Consider the following 23,303-nt stretch of genomic DNA (forward strand, 5'->3'; position numbering starts at 1 on the left):
TCCAGGAATCTGCATTCAGCATATAACTTGGTCAAATTGTCCGTCTAGAAGTCTGTATCGGCCCTGAAGAGGGAGCCAGGCAGGCCGTTGAGTCCTGGTGCCCCATTGTGCCTGATCTTTTTTAAGGTTGTGCGAACTAATGTTTTTCCTGGGGGTGCTCGGCCATCCAAAGTTTTTGATGTGTGAGCAGTGGTGTCTAGTTCTCCACTCGCATTAGGGCCTTTATTCAGCAAGGTTATGCTTCCATCTTCTTTGTACAATGTTTTCACGTGAGCGGCCCAGGTGCCTGCGTCAAGTGAGTTCTCTCTATGGTTGTCTCCTTGGGTTAGAGTATTTAAATATCGCCAAAACTCTTGGGACTTGCAAGGTCTCAGATCTTGAGCCATTTCGCCTCAATGCATTTGCGTTTCGCGGTCCAGGCTTCCTTCGAGTGGCTTTTTACCACTTCTCTAAGTAGCCTTTTGGCAGATGCTGAGACAGTTTTCTGGTAGGCCCTACGTTTAGCATTTAATTGTTTAGCGCTCTCTTTAATTGATGGGACGCGTCCAAAAGTGTGTGATGACTATTGGGGGGATCTTCTTATTGTGCCTCCTTGGAGCAGTGAAGCTAATTTGCGGGCGGACCGATCCCATTCGTCTATAGCGCCCCTGTTGTTTGCGCTGTGTTGCCAGCCAGCCCATATTCTTTTCCATTTCTCATAACTTATTATTTGAAGCTGGCCCCCATTTTATTCTTCTTGATAGCATATACAATTCTTCTCCATTTGATTCTCCAATGCTTCGTAAAGTGTGGCGAGTATTTACTGTGAGATTTAACATGGTCGTTAGGGCGGCATGATCGCTTTCGTTTCGTTGGTTTACTGTATAGTTTACCATGAGGTTTTGTATTCGTCCACTTAAAAAGATGTTATCTATTGTCATTTGGTTGTTATATGTGGGAGCAAAGAGTGCCCCTGGTGTATTCCTTAAAAACAGAGAGTGTGCTGTTAGCAGATTATAAGACTGCATTAGGGCGTTGAAGGCATCTGTAGCCGCAGAATGGGTCATTTGTGATGCAGAGACCCCTATATTGTGTGTGTTAAAGTCCCCAAGGATGATAGATTCCATAGGAGCGAACTGTAAAAGTAGAATTTCTATTTGACTTATCAGCTGGGTCAGCTTGTCCTTGGCACCCGGCCCATGAGAATTGTGATAAACGTTAATTGAGAGTATTGAGAGTGGACCGTTAGTTGTAGAGAGGCCTTTCATGGTGCCTGAGAGAAACATACTTGACGTTTTTATTTCTGTGAATTGTATTTTCAGGGAGTGCTTAATGTATATAGAAATTCCCCCTGATGGTCTTCCAAATATGCTGTCTTTAATAGCTGGTTTGCAATATTCCGCGTAACCTCTTATTGATATTGATTTAGTAGCCCACGTTTCTTGGGTGCAGATTAAATTGGCTCCTTCTAACAATGCCAATGTCGCTGGGTTTTGCACGAGCTTTGAAATCCCTGCGACGTTCCAGGTCATGATGTTTAATCTTTGAATGCTGACCGTCGAGTTACTGTGCTTGGCTGAGCCATTTTTTAGCAGATGCGGTGTGGTCTCCTTGCTTGCAAGGGGATGGGTGTTAGGAACTGGAATTTAAGGCTCTTGACAGCCAAGACCAGTCTTCGCTGGTATTCCCCTTGATTGAGCAAGACCGAATGCCTTATCCCGGTTTTGTTGGTATTTTAATTAAGCTGTCACTTGTTAAATTTATTTTTGTACCACTTGTAGTCCCATGAAGAATGGACACTGCTGGTGGCAGTAAGTAAAGCGAGTCATTCATGGATGTCTTTTCTTTAGTGTTCTGTTCCTGGGAAACTGTTAGTTCCTTCAAGTTGCTCCTTTTCAGGAGCATTGAGTATTTTAGCACAGGCTGGGTCAGGATTTTTATGCCCCAGTTTTCCAATTGCTTCTTCTTTCTTTTCAAGGCCTCAGCCATGGCTAGGTTAGTGAAAATCAGCTCTGTGGTCTTATTGGTCTCGCCTAGACCTGGGGTAAGGAAGGAAACACTCTCAATATCCGTTGTTTTAATGTTTTCTAGACCTGGGATATTGGCACAAAGTTTTAGGAGATTGCTGCGGTTGAGGATATCCCACTTGCCCTGTGAGACATATTCAGGGTACAGCAATATTTTCAGGTCATCGTAATTTATAGAAGGTTTTGTTGGATCATAGCCTCCTGCACTTCATGGACCTTTATGAAGTTTGGGGTTTTCTGTGCTAGGGTATCGACATTAGCCTCTGCCCGGTTTGAGTTGGCCACCATCTGCTGGACGTTTGTCTCGATCTGTGATCTAGTCGACATAGGTTCCATCTCTCTGTTATTGGTAGACTCACTATTACCTTGAGATGCCCTGTGACCTGGTGCTAGGATGGCATTTTGTGTATTTATTTTTAGAGTTTCTTGGATCATGTTACTCATATTTTAACCACCGGTTTAGTCGACGAGGGACTCTTTGAGTTAGGTTCCTGGATTCTTTGTAAGTCGTGCTTTCCATCCCTGCCTTGCTGTCCTTGTAAGCGGTTGGAGCACCAGCTGACTTTTTGTTCCCTCATATCCACAGGATTTAACCGATGGTCCGTGCGGTCATCCGCAATATCGACAGAGTTAGTTTCGAAGTTACTTTTACCCATTATTGCTGAACATGTAGCGTTTTCATTAAGGTTCAGGGTCTGAGGAGGCATATTGGTCTCATATTGATCAACAGTGTGAGCCTCGATCTCCTTATTTTCCGGCAGCAACCACTGTCGAATGGAGCCATTATTATTGGATTTGTTTATTCTTTGTTTGTTCAGCTTTTTTAGTTTTTTCTTGTTTTTCCAGGAAAGATGGTGGGTATCTGGGCTTGACCGTTTTGAAGTATTTTAAATTTCATGGTCATTGACAGAGTTAGGGCTGGTTTCTATTGCAATTTATTTAGCTCTGCATGGGTGCTCATCCACTGCCCTTGTCGTATCTTGCTGGGGGTTTTTTGTCGTTGGTTTGTGAATTTTGCGGGTTTTTAGTGGTTATAAGGTCCTTGGTGTTTTGCTGGGAGTATACGATGTTCAGTTGCCTGCTAGCTTCCGTTGCCTGCTAGCTTCTTCCTTGAATTCCTTCAATTAGTGTATTCATTATCTCTGGAAGCTTTTCTAAGTTGAGCAGTATAGGACTCCAGCCACAGCTTGTTTGTTTGGCTGTTGGTATTGCATTTGCCTGGGCTCTGTGGATCAGAGAATTCAAATGCTCTAGCTTGGAGTCTATTCCTGAAATCAGACCAGCAACTGTTTGTAGTATGTTTATTTGAACATCAGTTTATCTGCGTGCATTATTGCAACACTTGCCATTGAGGTCAGGGCATCATTAATTAGTACTAAGTAATTTTCAGTTACGGGGGGCTTCTGCTATTTTCCGCTCCCCCTCTGAAAGGGCTGGGGATCAAGGGATCATTATCGTGTACAGGGCCGTTGTGGTTTGAAGAGTGGATTTCTGATATTTCTGGTGCTTCTGCTGTTGCACTTATTATATGAGCATTGGCTAAACTGGTTCCATTGGCTCAGTTGACCCCATTGGTTCCATTGGCTCCGTTGACCCCATTAGTTCCATTAGCTCCATTAGCCGAGAGACCCATTTGCATGTCCCATGGTCGTTGAGTTGCTGAATTGTGTGGACTATTATGGCTAGACATGCCTGGTGCTGTGCTCGTTTGTGCTGTTCTCTCCCCCCTACCCCCGAAACATGATTATTTCTGGCGAGAGTGGGATGGCTAGGGGCCTAGGTAAATGGGGTCCTAAAGTTATGTTACGGGCATCTATGGGTGGACTGACAATACAGATTATTTGTCCTGAACATGGTGAGCTCACTACTCCTCTGGATTCACCAAGTTTGCCGTTTGGCGTTGTATGATGCAGACATTCTCTTATGTCTCTATTGCCGTCTGTCCTGGTTGTTCTTTTTCTAGAACTGAGACTGTTCTTGTTAGCCGTGGGCTTGTGTGGAGTAGGAGCCTTTCCTAATGGAGTTGTAGGTGCTAGTACTGAAGCTGATAATGGCTCTCCTGTTTGCTGGACCTCCAGGGGGCCCTCCTTGGGGCTTGACCCCAATTTAGAACTCCCTCTGCCCAGAGGGTAGAGCAGTTTTAATTTCTGTCGTCTTGCTGATTTGTGGGGGTGAGGTTTCTATTGATGTTGTAGCAGATTTGAGTTTCTTGTTCTCATGTTTGTAGTTGGACTATGGTCGCGTAAATGAGAATTAGTCTCGTTGAGAGGTTGAGATCTCTTTAGATTGCTGGACTGTAGCAGCTACTAACTATTTAGGCTGTTAGGCTGTGTAAAAAGTTGGCGTAGAAGTAGTTGGTAAATCAATGGAGATTAAATTGAGAGACTGCCAGACTATCGGGCTCTCGGGCTATCGGGATAGTCCGACTGCACAGGTCCAGATCCAGAGTCTATTTCTCGAGGGGCTCCAGGCTATTAGGCGTATAAAAATGGTGTTGGGGCTGCAGTTATACTTATTAATGCCCTTTAGAAAGAAGAATAGCCCTTGAAATGGAAAGACTGCAACAATAAATTACCCCTTGCTTAGTCCCCAGTTTATTACGCAGATGTAAATGGAGATATAGATAGAGAGCTTGGTACTTTGACTGACCGCCCTTAATGCGTGATACAATGATTGCTGTGCTTAAATGCTGCTTATGCTGCTTTGGCCATGTTCGAATAACCGACCCAACCACCTGTACCTGCACCTGCACCGCCAACGGACATTGGCAACAGGCAAGGTAAGGCAAGGCGTAACGAAGCGAGGCTCTCTCTCCGCTACATTCGCTACCCCCGCAGCTGCCTCCAATGCAGAGCCGTGCCGTGCTGTGCCGTGTTGTGCAGCGCTCCTTCCTGCTTCCTGTCTTAAGGGACTGTTATCCTGGACTTATGGTGAGTACGCGACCAGGTCCAAGGCCACACCAATAGGTCGCCTCTGGCAGCTCTGGGGCGGCTGGGTGCCGAGGTGTGTTTCGGTGTCGGGTGCCCCTTCACTTTAAGGGGGAACAGTCTGGTCGATAAATAACTGCAAGCTCGGACTGAAGGCCGGTTGAGGGGGAACCCACAGGTGGGCTCAGTCCTTGAGATCCTCGGGCACTTAAGGACACCATTTGTCCAATGCTCCTCGGGCTGTGGGGCTCGGGTGCAGTGGTGTCTTTTGGTGTTTGGTCGTGTGCTAGAGACACTCGCGGTTGGAGGGAGCCTGCAAAAAGAGGCTGCTGGCGGCAACTGAAAGTTCAGCCTGTCCAGACCCAAGGGTGGGTTCAGCTTTTGTGCGTCTCAGGACCCCATGGGCACCATCATCTCCATCAGACTCTGGCTGTGGTGGTGGGCAGAGGTGCTTTGAGATGTCTGGTAACGGCAGTCAGGGACTCACTGCTTTTATTTTTGCAGAAAAGGGACAAACAGGACAGCTGGACCACTCTCTGTGTGGGTCTAACAGTCTTTTAAGTCCCTTGACATGCAAGTCAGTCTTGATGTCTGGGTTGGACACAACAAGCCTTGGTTGCTGCAAGAGGTCCAATACCCCAGGTATTGGTGGTTTGAGGCTCTCGTCAGTCCTGGCATCCCTACACTTGGCGGGAAGACGGATCTGACCTGAAGGAGGATGGTGACCTCTTCCTGGGGGGCTTCAGTGTTGGTAGTCCCAGTAAATGGGAGGTGGGTTTATCAGACTTTGCTTCTTTTTGTGCCTGCGGCCGCAGGCGAGTAGTTTGTCTATTCCAAAGGAGTTCTCTGGCGATTTATGAAGCCCTGGCCGCCTTTTGGGTTTCTTGAAGTCTGCACAGCGGCAGAACAAGTCGGGTTCTCCACGAGGGTCGGGGCAGCAGCGAGGCTGGCATGGTTGGCGCCAAGTCAATAGATGCTCCTTGGTTCTCGGATCAGCCCTACTTCTTGGTTAACTTCCTCTTTTTGTCTGTTAAATCTCAAGTCCTGACATCAGGGCTGCCACCTAAATACTGTATTTAGGGATGTTTAGGTAAGTGACAGGCTATCTACCTTTAGGGTGACTACACGCTCTATGTGACCACTTCCTGTGGGAAGTGGGTATAACCCTGATCCATAGGACCTTATTCCACCAAAAAACTAAGAATGTTCCTAGTCACATGCACATCAGATAGCCCACCTATGGAGTGGTACTAGACTAAGGGTGGACACTCCTCCTGACTAGCTAATTTTCCCACCTCTCCTGTTGCCCGGGTAGGGGTTTGGCATTTTCCCTGTCTGGTGAAGCCTGGGGTCGCATTTCAAAGACGGCAGAGAACTTTGAAACCTCCCGCCGTAATATGCTGATTTACTAGCCTTCCCGGAGGAGGAGGTGTAAACACCTCCTGCCAGATCAGACATTGTTTCTGACCTCTGAAATCTTTGCGCCCAACTCCTAGGAGGTTAGAAACTTGTCTGTAGTGGTAGGCTGGACTGGACCAATCAGCCAGCACACTAGAGGCTAGTAGGTTTCAGGGTGCCAGAGGGTACCTCTAAGGTACCCTCTGGGTGCATGTATTAATACAGCTATCACTGTAATCAGTGTGGGTTTATTAATATGAGGTGCTGGATACCAAACACCATAGGTTTCAGTGAAGCCAGTATGTAGCTGGGAAACTTGTTTTGACCAGTGCCCAGTACATACCGTAAGATGGCTTCCCTGCAACCTTGTTCTGTCAGCTGTCAGTACTTCAACTGGCCAGCACAGGGGCATATCTGCTCATACAGATATGTCTGCACATGTAATATAATGTATCCTGCCATAAGACTGTATGGCCTGCCGAAGGGGTGACTTACAAAAATTGCATGCAGTGTTATGGAACTTGACACACGTGTGTGCCTTGTCATGTTTTTACTTTTTAGAGCTCCTTTTCATGCAACCTGCAGTGGTTGTCTGTATGAGTTTGGTGCTGGGTCCCTTACAGTGGCACAAGATATGCTGTAGCTCTTAGGGACCCTCTTTAGTACCTATGCCCTACGTATCAGAGGTACCACTTGTTAGGGTTTTACAGAGGCGCTGACGGCCTGGCCAGTTGGGGATCAATTGACCAGTTGTTTTGTTTTGGGTACAGAACACTGGTACTGGGAACCTGGTTAGCAGGAACCCGGTGCACTTCAGTCAAAGTTGCATCAAATACCAGGCAAAATTCGGGGGGACTACTGCAACAACAACCTGGTTTCCTGCAACCACCACCTATAATTTCATCTCTTCTGCATCACAGTTTTGGCAGCAAGAGAGAAACAATGAAAGATATAATCTAAGGCCATGATAAGTTCATTTATGTAAGCGTCCAGAGTGGCATCGACTCTCTTGGAGACACATTAGATTGAAAACAGTGACAGAATGTAAGACAGGTTTCTCCCCTCTCTTTTGCCTGCACTCATCCTCCTCGTGTGGACTGTTTCAGAATCTTCTGCAAGAAGGGCACTGAGCCAGGTGCAACAAAAGGACTCATCCAGAGGTAACAATAAGACCTCATGTAAACTGGGAAATATCCAGAAGAAAGATAACCCCTCCCCGCAATGCCCTGGAGAGAGTAGCGATGTGGAGGATGCCATTGACCCCAATACATTATTGCGTGACCTGAAACTGATGACTGTGGCCCAACCAATCCCATGAACTACTTTCTAAAATAATGAATGCAGTTTAGAGCTTCCATCCGCTACTGAATTCACTCCAGATTTGATTTCAGACTCTTGTTTTGTGTCTATGATATTAATGGGTATGGTCAGACTGAGTGCTTCCCCTTGGTTGCGGGCATCAGTCTTTGTTCCCAAACTGTAGCTTGTGCCAGCACCTGTTTTCAGCAATAAAGCATTAGTAGCAGGGCAGTGGTAAGTTTATTTCACACTAATGCCCTGAACATTGATCCAACTTTTTAAGGTTGGTCAAAAGACGTAGCCATGGGTCTTGCACATCTGGATAGCACCTCAGTGGAACGCAGGCCACAACATTGGCTTACATTTCAGGATTAAGTAATCTTCTAAATGGTTCATCTTCTCGGCAGGGGTGTAAGACAGGCCCCCGCGGTGCAGGGGGGCCACAGAGCCGCAGGGGGCCCCTCAGCACAGTAGTGAGGCCTGAGAGTTTAGGATTAAATCCGGAGCGGCTTCACGTGTTTGTACCAGGATCCGAAGGAAACTCAGTAGAAGAGTAGTAAGGTCAACAATATGTTAATAGGGCACTGAGTAAAATGCAGTGTGTGTGTGTCCGTGAATTAAATTTATTTCCGCATTATCTTCCCACGTGTCTTCCAGTTCCTTCCTTTATTAGCACTTGATGACCCTGGGTCAATCATCATGAAACATTAACAATTTGAGCACAGTTGAGCAATTAAAAAAGTAATGCTTCGTGCAAATTAATGATTGTGAAAAGGAATATCACTACAGCGCGGACAGATAAAAAATGGACTACTGCAATCTACACAGCAAGATATTTCACACTTCGAGTTTACACACACACTCAAAAATGAAGTTGCAACTGCGGGTCCACAGATTATTGTGTTAGTCCCACCCTCCAGCAGCACCCACTCGGGAAACCAAAAAGTGCAGGCGAGCAGCACATCTGAAAGCCGATTCCTTTCACAACCCATCACTTGCTGGAATGGCACAAGAAAGGACACCAATATAGGTGCGGTGAAAGAATGTACTCACTACCAGACCTCCATGCTAGAATATGACTTAAACGCTTCATTGCAATCTCAATGTAATTTTTACTGCTGGTCACTGTAGGGGTTACAAAAACACGGGTTAACCCAAGAAGTCACTGGGACCTAGGCGAAGTATTGATACAAACAAAATGGTCCCAGATAGACACACAATTAACTCAATCGTAACAAGAATAAGTACATATAAATAGAATTATAACAACATTGTATTTTAATCACAACGTGTATTACATAAGATTCATTCATAAAAATGAGTACATATTAAATCACATATAATGCCCCTAAAAGAATGAAGTAGGGAAGGGTAGTGCTGGAATAGTGAAAGTATAGAGATTAAGCCAAAGGGTCACTAAGACCAAAATGCAACAGAAATGTTATTAAATTGACACAATGGAACAATTAGTTAATCAATTAATTTACACAGTCATGCCTCAAATGAAATCGCAAATGATAAATGATGGAGGAGGCTGAACACAAAAGGAAGTGTCGACGTTTCGACCCAGATGGATGCAGGCGTGGTATAAACCATGCTAGAGGGTCTTCATCAGGACAGGGGTTGCGGGAGGTGGGGCAATAGATCTGTCAGTGAGATTGCAGATGATAATAGGGGCTGTCGAACGGTGGGTCGAAAATCAAAGTGTATTTATTTATTTATTTATTTTTGCAATTTATACAGCGCGAACAAATGCCCGTAGGCGTCTCGGCGCTAGATACTGTATGTGAAGTTCCCAGAGACTAAGTCGCGGCTATTCTTGACCAAACAGCCAGGTCTTTATTTTTCTACGAAATTGCATCAAGGACGGGCTTTCTCTGATGGCAACTGGCAGAGAGTTCCACCGTCTGGGAGCAGCCACCAAGAAGCGTCTGTCGCCCCAAGTGACTGTTTTGGTACGCGGTATCAGCAGAAGTTTTTGATTGTTGGATCGGAGCGATCTTGTGGATGAGTCGAACCTAAGGTGAGATTTAAGGAAATGCGGGCCATGGTTGTGCAGTGCCTTATATACTATGCAGAGTGTTTTGAATTTGATCCTGTTCCGGATCTTGAGCCAGTGGAGGTTTCTTATGGTCTCAGAGATTGGCATGAACTTCGGTGTTCCAGACATGTGCCGGGCTGCAGCATTATGGATCGTCTGCATTTTGTTTGTCACTCTGGCTTGGGTGTTAATAAATAGGCCATTGCAGTAGTCTAGGGAGGACAACACTAGAGAGCTTACCAGTGTTTTACTTGCTGCAGTTGGTAGGAACGGCATGATTTTCTTGATCAGCCTGAGTTTGTGGTGGGCGGTGGCTGCTATTTTGTTTGCGTGGGCCATAAAGTTCAGGTTCTCATCAAAAGTCACACCAAGATTTCTGACGCTAGGAACTGGTTTGGGGGGGGGCTCCGAACGTGGCAGGCCACCAGGTAGTCGACCAGCTAGGTGAAAGGCATCCAAAAATGACCACCTCCATTTTTTCGGAGTTTAGTTTTAGGCAGTTGGAGGCCATCCACTCTCCAATCGCCCGCATGCCCTCTTGAAAATGTTGTGCTACCTTTTCTCCATCCCCATTAATGGCCAGCACAAGCTGCGAGTCATCGGCGTATGAGGTAAGACTCATCCCATAGGCTTTGATGACAGAGGCCAGGTCCGACACATAGATATTGAATAGTGTCGGACTTAGGGATGAGCCTTGGGGGACCCCACACGGCAATGATAGCTTGTCTGATTGGAAATGGCCCAGTGTGACTACCTGCGTTCTACCAGCCAAGAAGGAGGAGAGCAAATTTTTTGCCATGTGCCGAATGCCCATCTTTCCGACACGGTCGATCAAGATCTTGTGGTCGACCGTGTCGAAAGCTGCGGACAAATCAAGTAGTACCAGGATCGCTGTTCCTCCCTGGTCTCGGATTACTCTTATATCCTCTGTTGCTTTGACGAGGGCGGTCTCCGTGCTTTGGTACTTGTGGAAGCCAAATTGGGTGTTGTCCAGTAATTGGTACTTCTCTATGAACTCTGAAAGCTGCGTGTTCATAGCCTTCTCAACTACTTTGGCTAAAAAAGGTAGACTAGCTATGGGACGGTAGTTTTTTAGTTGTTCCTTATCCAAGTTGGCTTTCTTTAGAAGTGGTTTGACCAGGGTGTTCTTTAGTAAGTCCGGGTATATCCCCGTTCTGAACATGGCATTACAGATTGTGGCTATATCAGGGGAGAGATAATCCAGGACTGGACGGATGACCTTAATGGGACAGGGGTCTAATGCTGATCCTGATTTAATGGTAGCAATGATGTCCTTAATTTGTGTTTCTCAAAGGTCTGAGAACTGGAGCAGTGCGGTGTCTTGAGTCCTGCTATCAGGCTCGGGTCAGTTGAATGCTGTATTAGCGGAGAATGCTTGGTATATATTTCACTTTAGTGAAGAAGAAATTGGCCAATGAATCACAGAAAACTTGACTAGATTCTGCTGAGGGCAAGATTATAGCAGAAAAGGAGAGCTTCAACTGCAATTATATACAACCGATGGCAGAACTGCAGCAGAGAAAAGGTGGGGGTTCAGCTGTCGTATTTGAATGTGGACGTGTGGAAGGCACCGCTTAATTATGTATGATGGCGGTCCTCGTCAGCCCCACAAGGCAGAATCTAACGGAGGCAAGAATGCCACAGTTCGTGGGGATTTGATCACAGTCGTGGTACACGCTGAGAATCCGCTGGTATAATACGCGGTTCGCACTTCATGAACAGTCAAAGGGACGTGGTCGTGTAAATGGAAAAGTCATGAACTAGTTGCGAGATCCCAACCGACAACGCTGATCGTTGTTGAAGCGACGAGGACCGCCCCAACATATGATTCAGCGGTGATCAACACACGCCCTTTATTATATAATTGCAGTTGAAGCTCTCCCTTTCTGCTATAATCTTTCCCTTGGCAGAATCTACACTTTGATTTTCGACCCACCGTTCGACAGCCCCTATTATCATCGCCAATCTCACTGACAGATCTATTGCCCCACCTCCCGCAACCCCTGTCCTGATGAAGACCCTCTAGCAAGGTTTATACCACGCCTGCATCCATCTGGGTCGAAACGGCGACACTTCCTTTTGTGTTCAGCCTCCTCCATCATTTATCATTTGCGATTTCATTTGAGGCATGACTGTTTAAATTAATTGATTAACTAATTGTTCCATTGTGTCAATTTCCTACAATTTCTGTTGCATTTTGGTCTTAGTGACCCTTTGTCTTAGTCTCTATACTTTCACTATTCCAGCACTACCCTTCCCTACTTCATTCTTTTAGGGGCATTATATGTGATTTAATATGTACTCATTTTTATGAATGAATCTTATGTAATACACGTTGTGATTAAAATACAATGTTGTTATAATTCTCTTTATATGTACTTATTCTTGTTACGATTGAGTTAATTGCGTGTCTATTTGGGACCATTTTGTTTGTATCAGTCACTTTAGGGAACAGATCTCTTCTATTTTGCCTTCAACTGTAGATGCATGTTGATGATCTTATTTCGAGCCCATTGATACATATGGAATGATGCGAAGTAACACAATCTATGCCTTCTGCTCTGAATGCTCCCTATGCGTGAATCTATGCGTTTTTTAAATCAATGAATCTCATTTGAACTGTTTTTGCGGCAAACGTTACATTAAAATAATTTAATGCATCTTTAACTTGACTCGAATATAGCATTGAAAAAATTATGAAATATTAATCAACTGGTTAAAAAATATCTAATTGAGAAAAAAAGTTTAAATAAGCACCAGTCAATATCACCGGATTTTAGAACTAAAACTGATTCCATAATTTAACTTTTTAAAAGTTCTTTTACATTTGTAATTTTTCCATGTGGAGGGAATAATATGCATGTCCTCTTTCACCAGCGCTCTCTGTTTATTAAATTCTGCAAGGCTCTCCCCTCTAGATCTAAGTGAAACAAGCATTTGCAATGCAATAGGTCTCACATTAGGAAAGTTTGAGGTATTGGTCTTGTAAATGACACATTTTTTGTTTATGTGTTGGTTTTGAAAATAGCGCAATTAATAGCTTTGTCATTTACAATGTCAATACTTTTATCTTTTGCAAATGTGACACCTATAGCATTTGTAATGCAACATGTTTTGTATTTACGTGACTTTGATGTATTGATATTACAAATAACAATGGCTTTTCATTTTTTAAATAATTAATACTTAAATAAAAGTTATTGTAATTTATAATGGCAATAGCTTAAACTTTTGTAAATAACTTTTGTGAAGATTATGTTCAGTGTATTTTATTGTGACGAAAATCCAAGAACAGAAGTGAAATATTAATATCTTTTTGTGACATTTGTAATAAAGCTTGAAACATTGAGAGAACATATTTGAACCAGTTGTTGTTGAATGGTTGTACAGATTGATGCTGTGGTGGCGCTGAGTGATGCTGTGGCGTTCAGTGATGCTGTGGTGGCGCATAGTGATGTTGTGGTGCCCCTGAGTGATGCGGTGGTGGTGCTGAGTGATGCTGTGGTGATGCGATAGATAGAGTGAGGGTGATATATAGATAGAGTGAGGGTGATAGATAGAGTGAGGGCAATAGATAGAGTGGGGAGAGGGGAGATGGAGGGGAGAGAGGGGAGTGAGGAGAGAGGGGAGTGAGGAGAGAGGGGAGTGAGGAGAGAGAGGGGGAGGGGAGAGAGGGGGAGGGGAGAGAGGGATTGGAGAGTGAGGAGAGGGGAGAGTGAGGAGAGAGGGAGGGGAGAGAGGGAGGGGAGAGTGAAAAGAGGGAGGAGGGGAGAGTGAGGAGAGAGGGGAGAGTAAGGAGAGAGGGAAGAGGGAAGGGGAGGGAGAGAGGGGAGGGTAGAGGAGAGAGAGGTGAGAGGGGAGAGTGAGGAGAGATGGGGGAGGTTGAGAGGAGAAGAGAGAGGAGAGTGAGGAGAGTGGTAAAAGGGGAGAGTGGTGAGGGGGGAGAGTGATGAGAGAGGATAGAGTGGTGTGAGAGTAGGAAGTGGGGGATTGAGGAGAGGGGAGAGGTAGAGAAGAGAGAGGTAGAGAAGAGAGGGTTAGAGGGAGAGAAGATAGGGGTGAGGTAGAGAAGAGAGGGTAGAGGGAGGAGATAGGAGAGGGAGTAGAGAGGAGGGAGAGGAGAGTGAGGAGAGGAGAGTGAGGAGAGGGGAGAGAGGGAGGTGAGAGAGGGAAGGGAGAGTGGAGGGAGGGGAGAGTGGGGAGAGTGGGGAGAGTGGTGAGAGGGGAGAGTGGGGAGAGGGGAGAGTGGGGAAAGTGGTGAGAGGCTAGAGGGGTGAGAGTGGTCAGAGGAGAGAGTGGTGTGAGAGGAGAGAGGGAGGATAGTGAGGAGAGGGGAGATTGAGGTGAGAGGGGGAGGTAAGAGTGGTGAGAGACGGAACAGTGGTGAGAGGGGAGAGTGGGAAGAGTAAGGAGAGGGGAGAGATAAGAGGGGAGAGAGGGGAGAAGAGAGAGGAGAGAGAGGAAAGAGGAGAAAAGAGAGGAGAGTGGGGAGACTGAGGAGAGGGGAGAGTGAGGATAGAGGGAGTGGAGAGAGGGTGGGGAGAGGGGGAGTGAGGAGAAAAGGGGGAGGGGAGAGAGGGAAGAGTAAGGAGAGAGGGAAGAGGGGAGGGGAGAGAGGGGCGGGATTTCTGAAGTGACTGATAGCCGAGAAGGCCGGTCAGCAGAGAAGAAGAGCGTGTGGTCTTGGAAGAGGGAGGAAAGCGGAGAGAGGGAGGGAAGAAGAGGTGCTGGGGGAAGAGGGCCCAGGCGGTCTTGTGAAATTCGAGCTGCAGTACCAGTGGGGGAAGGACAGCAACACTGAAATGTTGTTTTTCAACAAAACATTTGGGAGCAAACCTGGCGGGCTCGAGCAGGGGCATGGAGAGGGCATTTTAGAAGGAGTGATGCCTAGGGGAATTAATCAAATTGGTTACGCAGCAGGAGGTGGTGCGGGACGGACGTCGAGTCAACAACAAAAAAACTAGTTGGAATGAAGTGACTGATAGCCAAGAAGGGCGGTCAGCAGGGAAGAAGAGCATGTGGTCTTGGAAGAGGGAGGGAGGCATTCCAATGAAGTGTGGTGCGAGGCGTGGGGGGCGGGGTAGGGGTAGCAGGGGACCAAGTACACAAAATAAGTTCAAGTGTCCTCTAACCCCTGCGTAGGGTAGAGAAAATATGCATCATAATCTTTGTGAAAAAATGAACGAAAGAAAATGAAACTACTGGCAAGTATAGTGTATTTCAACACCATGCTATGTGAAATATTCCTTAAAAGGAGAAATATGCCGTAGCTGCCACAATAATAACCCAATGTTCCACAGGAGTAGTTAAGCACGACCCTACAAATATAATATGTAAATGTAAAACCGTTCTCCCAATATTAAAAAATCGCTCACTCTTCATGCATATCAAAAGAAATCTTACCAACAATAACAAGAAGATAAAGTGTTGTAGCGTCGATAATAGGCTCAGGAGATGGAGAATACTGCCAAGTAAATATAATAATAAATATAATAAAAAGGAATCAGTTAAAAAAACAGTAATGGAATTCGGTATGAGATACGAGTGAAATATTTATGAATGACAGATGACGACTTGTCTAACAATTCGGCAGCTCTGGCGCTTACTCCTCATCCTCTCCTTCAAAGAAACAGTGGTGGAAACCCATATTGTTGGTTACAGAGCTAACCTAAATGGGGAAGAATAATACAGAGTCCAAGAGAACTCCTTTGTTTATGACTGAATTAGAAGTAACGCGAAGTGCTCCCGGAGATGGGCCCTTTGAGCAGCATGACAAGTGTAGTGCTGCTTAAAGCGCAGTCAGCAGCCATCCCTTTCGCATGTTGGAGGCAGCTAAGCGCCTTGCTTCTGGTTTTTGTTTCTTTGTGGATAAACGCTGCTAACTCTACAACGCAAAGGTGTCTGGTAAAACACGAGTTTTCAAAGGTAGCATTGATTCGCATTAAATGAACCTCTTCATCATGGAATTCAACTGTGTAACCGATTACGGCCTTTCTGGGACAGCCATGGGCGTCTGCAAACGGGGGGGATTCCTGCCCCCTATGGCACAGAAGCCGCAGCAGGCCTGCAACCGAACCACCAATGTCAACGCGCTAAGAGCCGCCCATTAAACTGGCATTCGCATCAGCGCACACATTGCGGATAGCTTTGATCGACCCTCGGGGTGCTATAAATCACATCGCAGAACTTTTCCCTGTGCACATCCGAGGTCAGGCCCTCGCCCTCCGACTCTAAACGCAGTTTTGATAGTAGGATTGGTTTTAAAGCGTGCATGAAAGGCAGCGGTGTCAGATGTGTGGGTCTTTACTCGTTTATGTAAGCTAGAGAGTGTGCTCATCCTTTTAGGAGCTGGTGAAGGGCACAGAGCGACGGGCGGGGGTGGCCCGATAAGCCAGAGATGCAACACTCAGCCGAGGAGGGGGTCACTGTGTGGTGGTGTGTGACAGGCCAGGGCGTTTTCAATTTTCTTCCATCGCATGAGAAGACGGACTAAAAGTGGATGCGTCACCAATGGAAATACGTCGAAGAGAGCCATTTTTTGACACAGCAGCATAAAAGAGTATGCTTCATGTACATGCTTATCCACGCTGAGAAGCACTAGCAACGCCAACAGGTCTGAACTCTGGGTACCTCTAGTGTCCGTTACCAGTCTGTGGTTCCGGACCAACTCTGGGGAAGGCTTCATTCTAACAACGCTGCACTTGGTGTAATGCATTGTATTGATGTGGTTATTGTGTCTGACTGTAACTGTCCTTAAACAAGGAAAGGAGAGGAATGAGAGGGTAAGAGCCGTTTGTTAAAATAATGGTTTTCAGCAAGTGAGGAGGAGCGAGACAGAGATGAAGAGGAGGAAAGAGAGAGGGGGAGGGGCAGCGACAAAGCAGGAGAAGTGAACACTGACTGTTGTTGATAGAAAGAAGAGGAAACGAAACGAGAGACGGCCTGGCGTCCGTCAAAGTGAAAGCCGTGAGCAGTGAATAAATTAGGGGAGGAGAAATGCCTGAGGCACAGCGCACACTGGGGGATGCCTGTGGGAGGGAGGCTGGTGGCTTTGATGTGCACGCGCTTTTTAGGTCAATGCGCTTGCGCATTGAGCTTGCTTTTCACGGGCACAGCATCAAATCGCCCGATGGTTAAGCTCTGGTTAAGCCCCAATATCTCTCGCAAGCTCAATGCGCAAGCGCATCGACAGGCGAGATCTTAAAACAGGAGTGGTGTGAATCAGGCACAGGTGCAGATTACAAACCCGAACAGTATGTGCGATATGTCTTTCAGGTCTTACCGGTTCACTGGAGTTTCTCAGTTTGTTGTGTTCAGGGCTTGCTAGACCATCCCAGCCCCACGGGCAGGTCTGCACATTCCAAAGAGTTGCAGCACACTAGGAGGCAATACTCAGGCCTCCTCTGCCTTGAGCACTGGGCCATGGTCAGAGAGGGAGCAGTCCTTGTTTAGCTTGGTCCCAACTAGACTGATGGCAAGCGGCTGGGGCCTTGGGTATTGCCGATTGACCCACATCACTAATGGGTGGCCTCAAACGTACACCGCAATAGGGCCTTCTGACACACAGGGGTTACAGCCGTCACATGGGCTGATTAGAAATTTGGCAGCACACAACTTCTGCATTTTCAAACCCACATGGCAAATAACTTGGCAGGTTGTGTGCGGTTCACGCTTGGATCTGTCGGGAGAGTCTTTGAGGCCCTTGGATGCCTGGTTCCTTCTGGTGCACTCTCCGGCAGGCTGTTTTTCTGGGCGCCCATAGCTATTGGGGGATGCATTGCACCTCCTCCTTTTTAGACAGTCTCTCCTTCTGCAAGGTAAGCAAGATCCTGACGAGGTGATGTCCCCTCATCTCTGGGAGAGTAGCTGTCAGGTAAACACCAGCACTAGTTGCACACCACCTGTCTGCATACTCTGAAAATCATGCTCTTCCTTGGCCATATAGAACTTACTGGAACATGTGGGGCCCTACACTTTTCTATAAACAATTAGCAGTCATGGGTCATAAATCTACTGCATACACTGTAGAAGCAGTTAGGATGGTTTCCGTTCAATTGTCCTTTCCAGGCCTCTTACATCAGTATACTCTCCTACGTGGATCACCAACAATAGACGCACAGAGTGGGTGTGAGGTTTCTGCACCTGGTTTTCATCAACAGTCGAAATCAAGGAGAAATCCGGGAAAGACTAATGGACAGGCCTTACTTAAAGGTTTCTCTCCTTCACAATAGAGTCTGCAGTTGCACGCCTCAACGCCACCATTCACCACTGGAAGTATTCAGAAAGACTACTCCTTGCAGCTCCTTGCTAACCAATAGGCCTAATAGAACACCAAAAGGAGCCCTGTCCTCTCCCCCCTACCTTCAATATCCAGGGCTCCACTCTCCACCTACAGGATGGTGAGCAATACACATTCACTGTCTAGGAACAGAGTCCTCTCTTTCATTTTGTGAAGGGCCTGGCCAAGGACCCCCAAATGGATCAAACTGGCCTTCATTACTCTGGCTCAGTGGCACACCATGCGGGATATTAGCGCAAAGGACTGTGTGCATGAAAGCAGAGCTTTACACAAGTAGATGAGTAGGGCTCCACTCAGTGACTCAAATAAAAAGGCCTGGTCACATATTTAACTATCAAACCAATAACCATGCTATGCTATCACCACTGCTCTACGTACTATACCATTGCAGTAGCGTAACACAAGCCCCCGCAGCCCCTGCGGTGCAGGGGGGCACCCGTGCAGCAGGGGGCCCCCTTAGCCCAGAGTACTCTGGCCTGAGAGTTCCGGATTAAATCCGGAGCGGGGGCCCCCTCCATGTACCTTGCATGGCCCCCCTCAACTTTTTTTACGCCACTGCTTCTCTGCTTAGGACAGTACTCAGCACTGAGTCTATTGGTCATTTATCTAGCACGCCCAGCGATCGGAACTTTCTCTTGGTAATCAGTGGTCCTCATTGTATTGTCTACAGAGAGCTTGAAGGCTGAATCGGCCTCAGTGTGCTGGGAGTTGCGGCATGCAGAGTTCATTACTCTAGCTGCGGCTTGGTACATGCACATCTGTCAAGAAGTCAGATGTAAAAAAGTGTGTGCTTTCCCATTAGTGGTCATGTGATGTTTACAAGAACAAGGGTGTATGTGTGTGTCTGCCATCAGTCAGAGCTGTTTAAAGGAACACTTGCGTTAATACAGCATGCAGTTTTAAAACCAAGCACACCTCCCATTGCCACAGCTATAAGCATACACATTGGCTAGGAAATCTGCAAAAGGTGCCTAGAAGCATCAGTAAGTGTTGTTATGCAATGATATTAGTGATCTCAAGAGTAGTCAGTTTGTGCTGCCTAGTGACCAGTGCGAGTAGAAGATTGATGGAGGGAAGGCAGACGAAGCATACACACCTATTGGCCCGTCAGGGCATAGTGTTAGGTGTAGTCGCAGAAAGAACAAGAATACTGAGGTGGGTGCTGCATTGTTTTGAGGGCATGCCAGACTAAGCGAGCCTGCTTAGCCGCACAGTTGTTGGAATGGGCTTCTTTGTCACTGCTAAGTGGGTGATAGTGAATGACTTAGCAAGGAGTGGACACTAATTGCGTTGAACAGCTGTTAATATATCTCCTGGTCTAATAAGTTCATCAAAATATAGCTGTCACAATTTTCAGATGACATCATGTGGCTCCAAAGTGGTCCGATGGTGTTAGTTAGTGCAGTGATTGGCCCATGGTTTGTGATGACCTTTAGGCCATGGTTTGTGATGACCTTTAGGCCACTGGTGAAAAAGGTGGGTTTGAGACAGTGATGTCCAAGCTCTGAAAATCAGAGTAGCAATGCAGAGAATAGCGAAAGTTAGAAAGACAATCATTTTTAATATCTGAAGGAGGGAAGTTGCCCAATGTACTCTTTTTGTCTGTAACTAAACCTTGCATTTTTCTAGAGGTTTAGGGACTGATGTAGTGTCAACTTATGTGTTTCAGGTGGAGAAAGAGCTTGGCTCATCAGTCCAGAGGCTGATTGGAAACGGTTCTACAAAATCCAACCACGTCACTGACATAGAGGAGTGTGGTAAGTGATTTTGTCTCTTTAAGTCAGAGGCATGTCTTTCCATCCTGCAATGTAAGGGCTCTGGGGTTACAGGACCCTTCAGAAAAAGCATTTTGAAAATAGTGTGGCACCTTCCTGGTTCAGATGATATTGTGAACCTGAATAACAACACTTCAGAGAGGAGGATCTCCAACCGCTCCAGATGTGGCTTCCCTGTTTACTCCTGATCGACAACTCTATTCATCCTTTTCTTCAAACGAGGCTGCTGAAGCGATAGAGCAGAGCCCTATTGAGAAAGCACCAGGGCCAGATGGGGTCCCTTGAGATCTGGTAAAATGTAACCCCGATTTATGGGCACCACTGCTGATTAGTGTCTATATCCGCCATACATATTCCTACCTAACCAGGTCCTGGGCTTCCTCGATTTATTGTTCCTATTTTTAAAAAAGGTGATCAATGATTCCCAAAATGCTATAGGCCGATTTCTCTTATCGATACCTCAATTCGAATCTTGGGACGGGTCACTTATAATGGGATCAAGAGTCAGGCTTTAAAAAACAGTATACTTATTTGCTGCCATTATAGGTTTAGGGGATGACTGTGGATCATAGAACAGTGCCTTGATCTCAATTTAATTATAAGCAAATATACCATTGCAAACAAATGTCCACTCTACCCTATATTCATGGATTTATCCACAGCTTTTGACAGTGTTAACCGCTCAAGGTTGTGGCCAATTCTACTGAAACTTTGTCTGGAAGAAGACACTGTGCTCTTTCTAGCAGTCTTGCATGAAAGCCTGAGCGCATGAATCAGATTGAGCACCAATGGAGAACTTGCAGACAAATTTGAAATTTCTCGAAGGGTGGGCAGGGATGCTTCCTTTTATTTATACTTTACATTGATAAATTAACTTTGTTCCTTAGCATCATTGGCCCGGATATCCCTAGGGTTAGCAGAGTCCTTTTTCCAGCTTTCCTCTATGCCGACGATGCAGTGTTAATGGCCATCACTCCAAGAGCCCTGCGCCTGGTAGTAACCTACTTTTTCCAGTTTATAGCAGACTTAGATCTACTTACAATTTTTCATTAATCGTATATTATGGCTGACGGGCCCAAATGAATGCATGCCCCTACTGTTGGTCAAGAACGTTTAAAAGAACTAATAGCTTTTCCGTTCTGGGGCTCATAAACGATTTGTCTGGATCCTGAGCCCCTAAAATCTTGCACTATCCCCTAAAGCTTTCTTCAGTGGTAGGGACTTTATTTAATATACTCAGACCACCTTGTGGTGACCCCATTATTGCAAATTTATAAGACACAACGTGTGCCCGCTGTAACATACGGAGCCGATATTTGGGGTTTTGCCGGTTGCACAGCCATTCAGATGGAGGAATACTGCTTTTGCAGACAGCCTCTCCCTGCCTGACTACTGATTATGATATCTGCCATGAAGAATTATGGCTCTCCCGCAAGGAGGACCACATACAATGGTGTCCAATTATTCTCTGGATCTCCATCTGGCAGAACCAGGAAGCCAGCTTGAACCTGCTGTTGATCAAAGACTGCTTATCATGTGTCAAGGGCCGCAGTATTCCTTGGATCACCAATGTTTCCATCTCTCTTTTTGATGATCCTTTGTGAGGCAGCAATTCTGACAAAAAATGAATTATAATTAAACACAGATTTCTGGAACGTGCTCACTCTGAACAGAATTCTGTAGAATGTAAGAAACTAATATATAGCCCTTTAACGGACCAGAAAAATATGTACTTATCACGGCAGGACGTGGGGAGAGATCTTTGCTAACCTACTTTAGGTCAGCAATGGTGTTATTTTTCTTTGTTTAAAGTGAGGGTATCATAATTATGGTATAGCTTGCCCGTGCAATGATACTGAACCACAGTCTCTGTGGCATTTTCTCTTTTTTTGTACATTTTATGCACGGTATACAAATCAATTTTCATTGCCGTTGCTAAGGAAGCACAAAACTGCCAATGTAGAGTAGCATTCTGATATCTGCAGTTGTTGACGGACATAAAATGCTGCTTTCATGTGGGGCCTTTATTGAAGCTCGCTGTTTGTTCACGAAGTACCATGTACCTCCAATGATCACCTTTATGACCTAGCGATGGTGAATAAAGAATTGATTATCTCGTTACTTAGCACTTAAGTTATTAAAGTTTAATTTAAACCTATTGTATTAGGTGTATGGTGAACGAATTGGCGGGATTTTATTGTTGATTATTTTATTCTTATTGAAAGAGATGTATGATACATACATTTATTTTATGTACTTTTATGGGTGTTTCTGTACCCGAATAAAGTTGCTTTGATTGATCGAACAGGCGGGCATTCTTATCATGCATGAGCAGAGGTAGAAGCCTCCCCCGTGGCCTGCTGTACTTTGGGCACCTGCCACGAGTTAGGTGACCTCATCATTCTGCAAAGGGAAGAGGCAATCCACCACTGAGGTTTTGTTGGCTGGAAGATGTATCCAGCTTTTTCAATGTTCGGATATGAAATATCCATCTTCCTAGGCGTGCACTGCTAAGACGAAGAATATATGGACCCTTGGCTCAGTAAAAGAACACTGAACAGTCTTCCAGAGCAAGGCACAAGCACTGTGAAGGAAAAGAAGGCGGATGCACCATAAATCTGCAGTCAGAACATATCAGATATGTTTCATAAGGCTAGTAAGGCTGTCACTTGGTCTGCGATTTGTGAGTATTTCTCTTGTTGACACTAGAAGGTTAGGCAACACCTTCTGCTATTTTAATTTTTTGACTGGACGAATGTCTACCTTGTAGGGTATCTGCCTCTGGTGTGTCCTCTGGAGGGTTGTCTGTGTGAAAGGTTGTCTGCTCAGAGGTGTTCGTGTGGAGGAAGTGAGTGCTTTGTATGTCTTATTGCTGTTAGCTTGTCCATTTGTAGGATGATCTCCTTTTGTGCTTGGCTGCTTGGAGAGTTGGATTTCTGGAGGAGGACCATGAGGTGGGGAGCTGTAGTTCTTGAGAGTGCAGTCATTGTACACAGATAATTTGTGTCACAGATTAAAATTGTAAACTCACCTTTCTTGTATTACTAACCCTCGTAACCTAGTTTGCTGTCTTCTTTACAGTGCCTGATGGACAGCAATGCTCCTTATGTCTTCCTCCAAATGCAATGTGGGACAGCACCTTGGGCGTGGCCAACTTCCCCAGGAAATCTGCAAAGAAGCAATCCAGGGTGGAGCAGACGCTTACGTGCGTATCAAAGAGACAACGAAAGTCTGGCGAGCCTGAGTACCTGATAGTGCAAAGGCCTAGCTCAGGTAAAGCCACAAATGAACGAGCACCAACCATTGGATCTGCTGATGCCAGTCCTGAGAGCCTCTCGCTGATGATCATTTGTGCCTTCTCAACGGGGCGTGTCCAAACATTAAATATTTTTGTGTATCGTGATCCTAGCTAGAAAGCAATTGAGTACTATAGTGCATCAAATACATAGATACAGAAAACATGATATTGGAGTGGTGGTTGGTTTTTAATTGTTAACATAGATTAATACTGCATCATGATGCAATGCTCTTTAAAAA

General features: G+C 45.7%; 1 protein-coding gene across 4 annotated transcripts in view; it reads left to right on the top strand.

Moving 5' to 3' along the window:
- Window positions 1-23,303, top strand: part of MUTYH (mutY DNA glycosylase) — a 191,197-nt gene that overhangs the window by 152,762 nt on the left and 15,132 nt on the right. For all 4 annotated transcript variants that reach the window (XM_086952290.1, XM_086952291.1, XM_086952289.1 and 1 more), the window contains exons 11-12: window positions 19,661-19,748; window positions 22,848-23,039. In XM_086952290.1, coding sequence (XP_086808416.1) covers window positions 19,661-19,748; window positions 22,848-23,039 — 280 coding nt within the window. The remainder of the gene's footprint in view (window positions 1-19,660; window positions 19,749-22,847; window positions 23,040-23,303) is intronic.

This window comes from Lissotriton vulgaris, chromosome 1_1, assembly GCF_964263255.1.
Source record: "Lissotriton vulgaris chromosome 1_1, aLisVul1.2, whole genome shotgun sequence".
NCBI lineage: Eukaryota > Metazoa > Chordata > Amphibia > Caudata > Salamandridae > Lissotriton > Lissotriton vulgaris.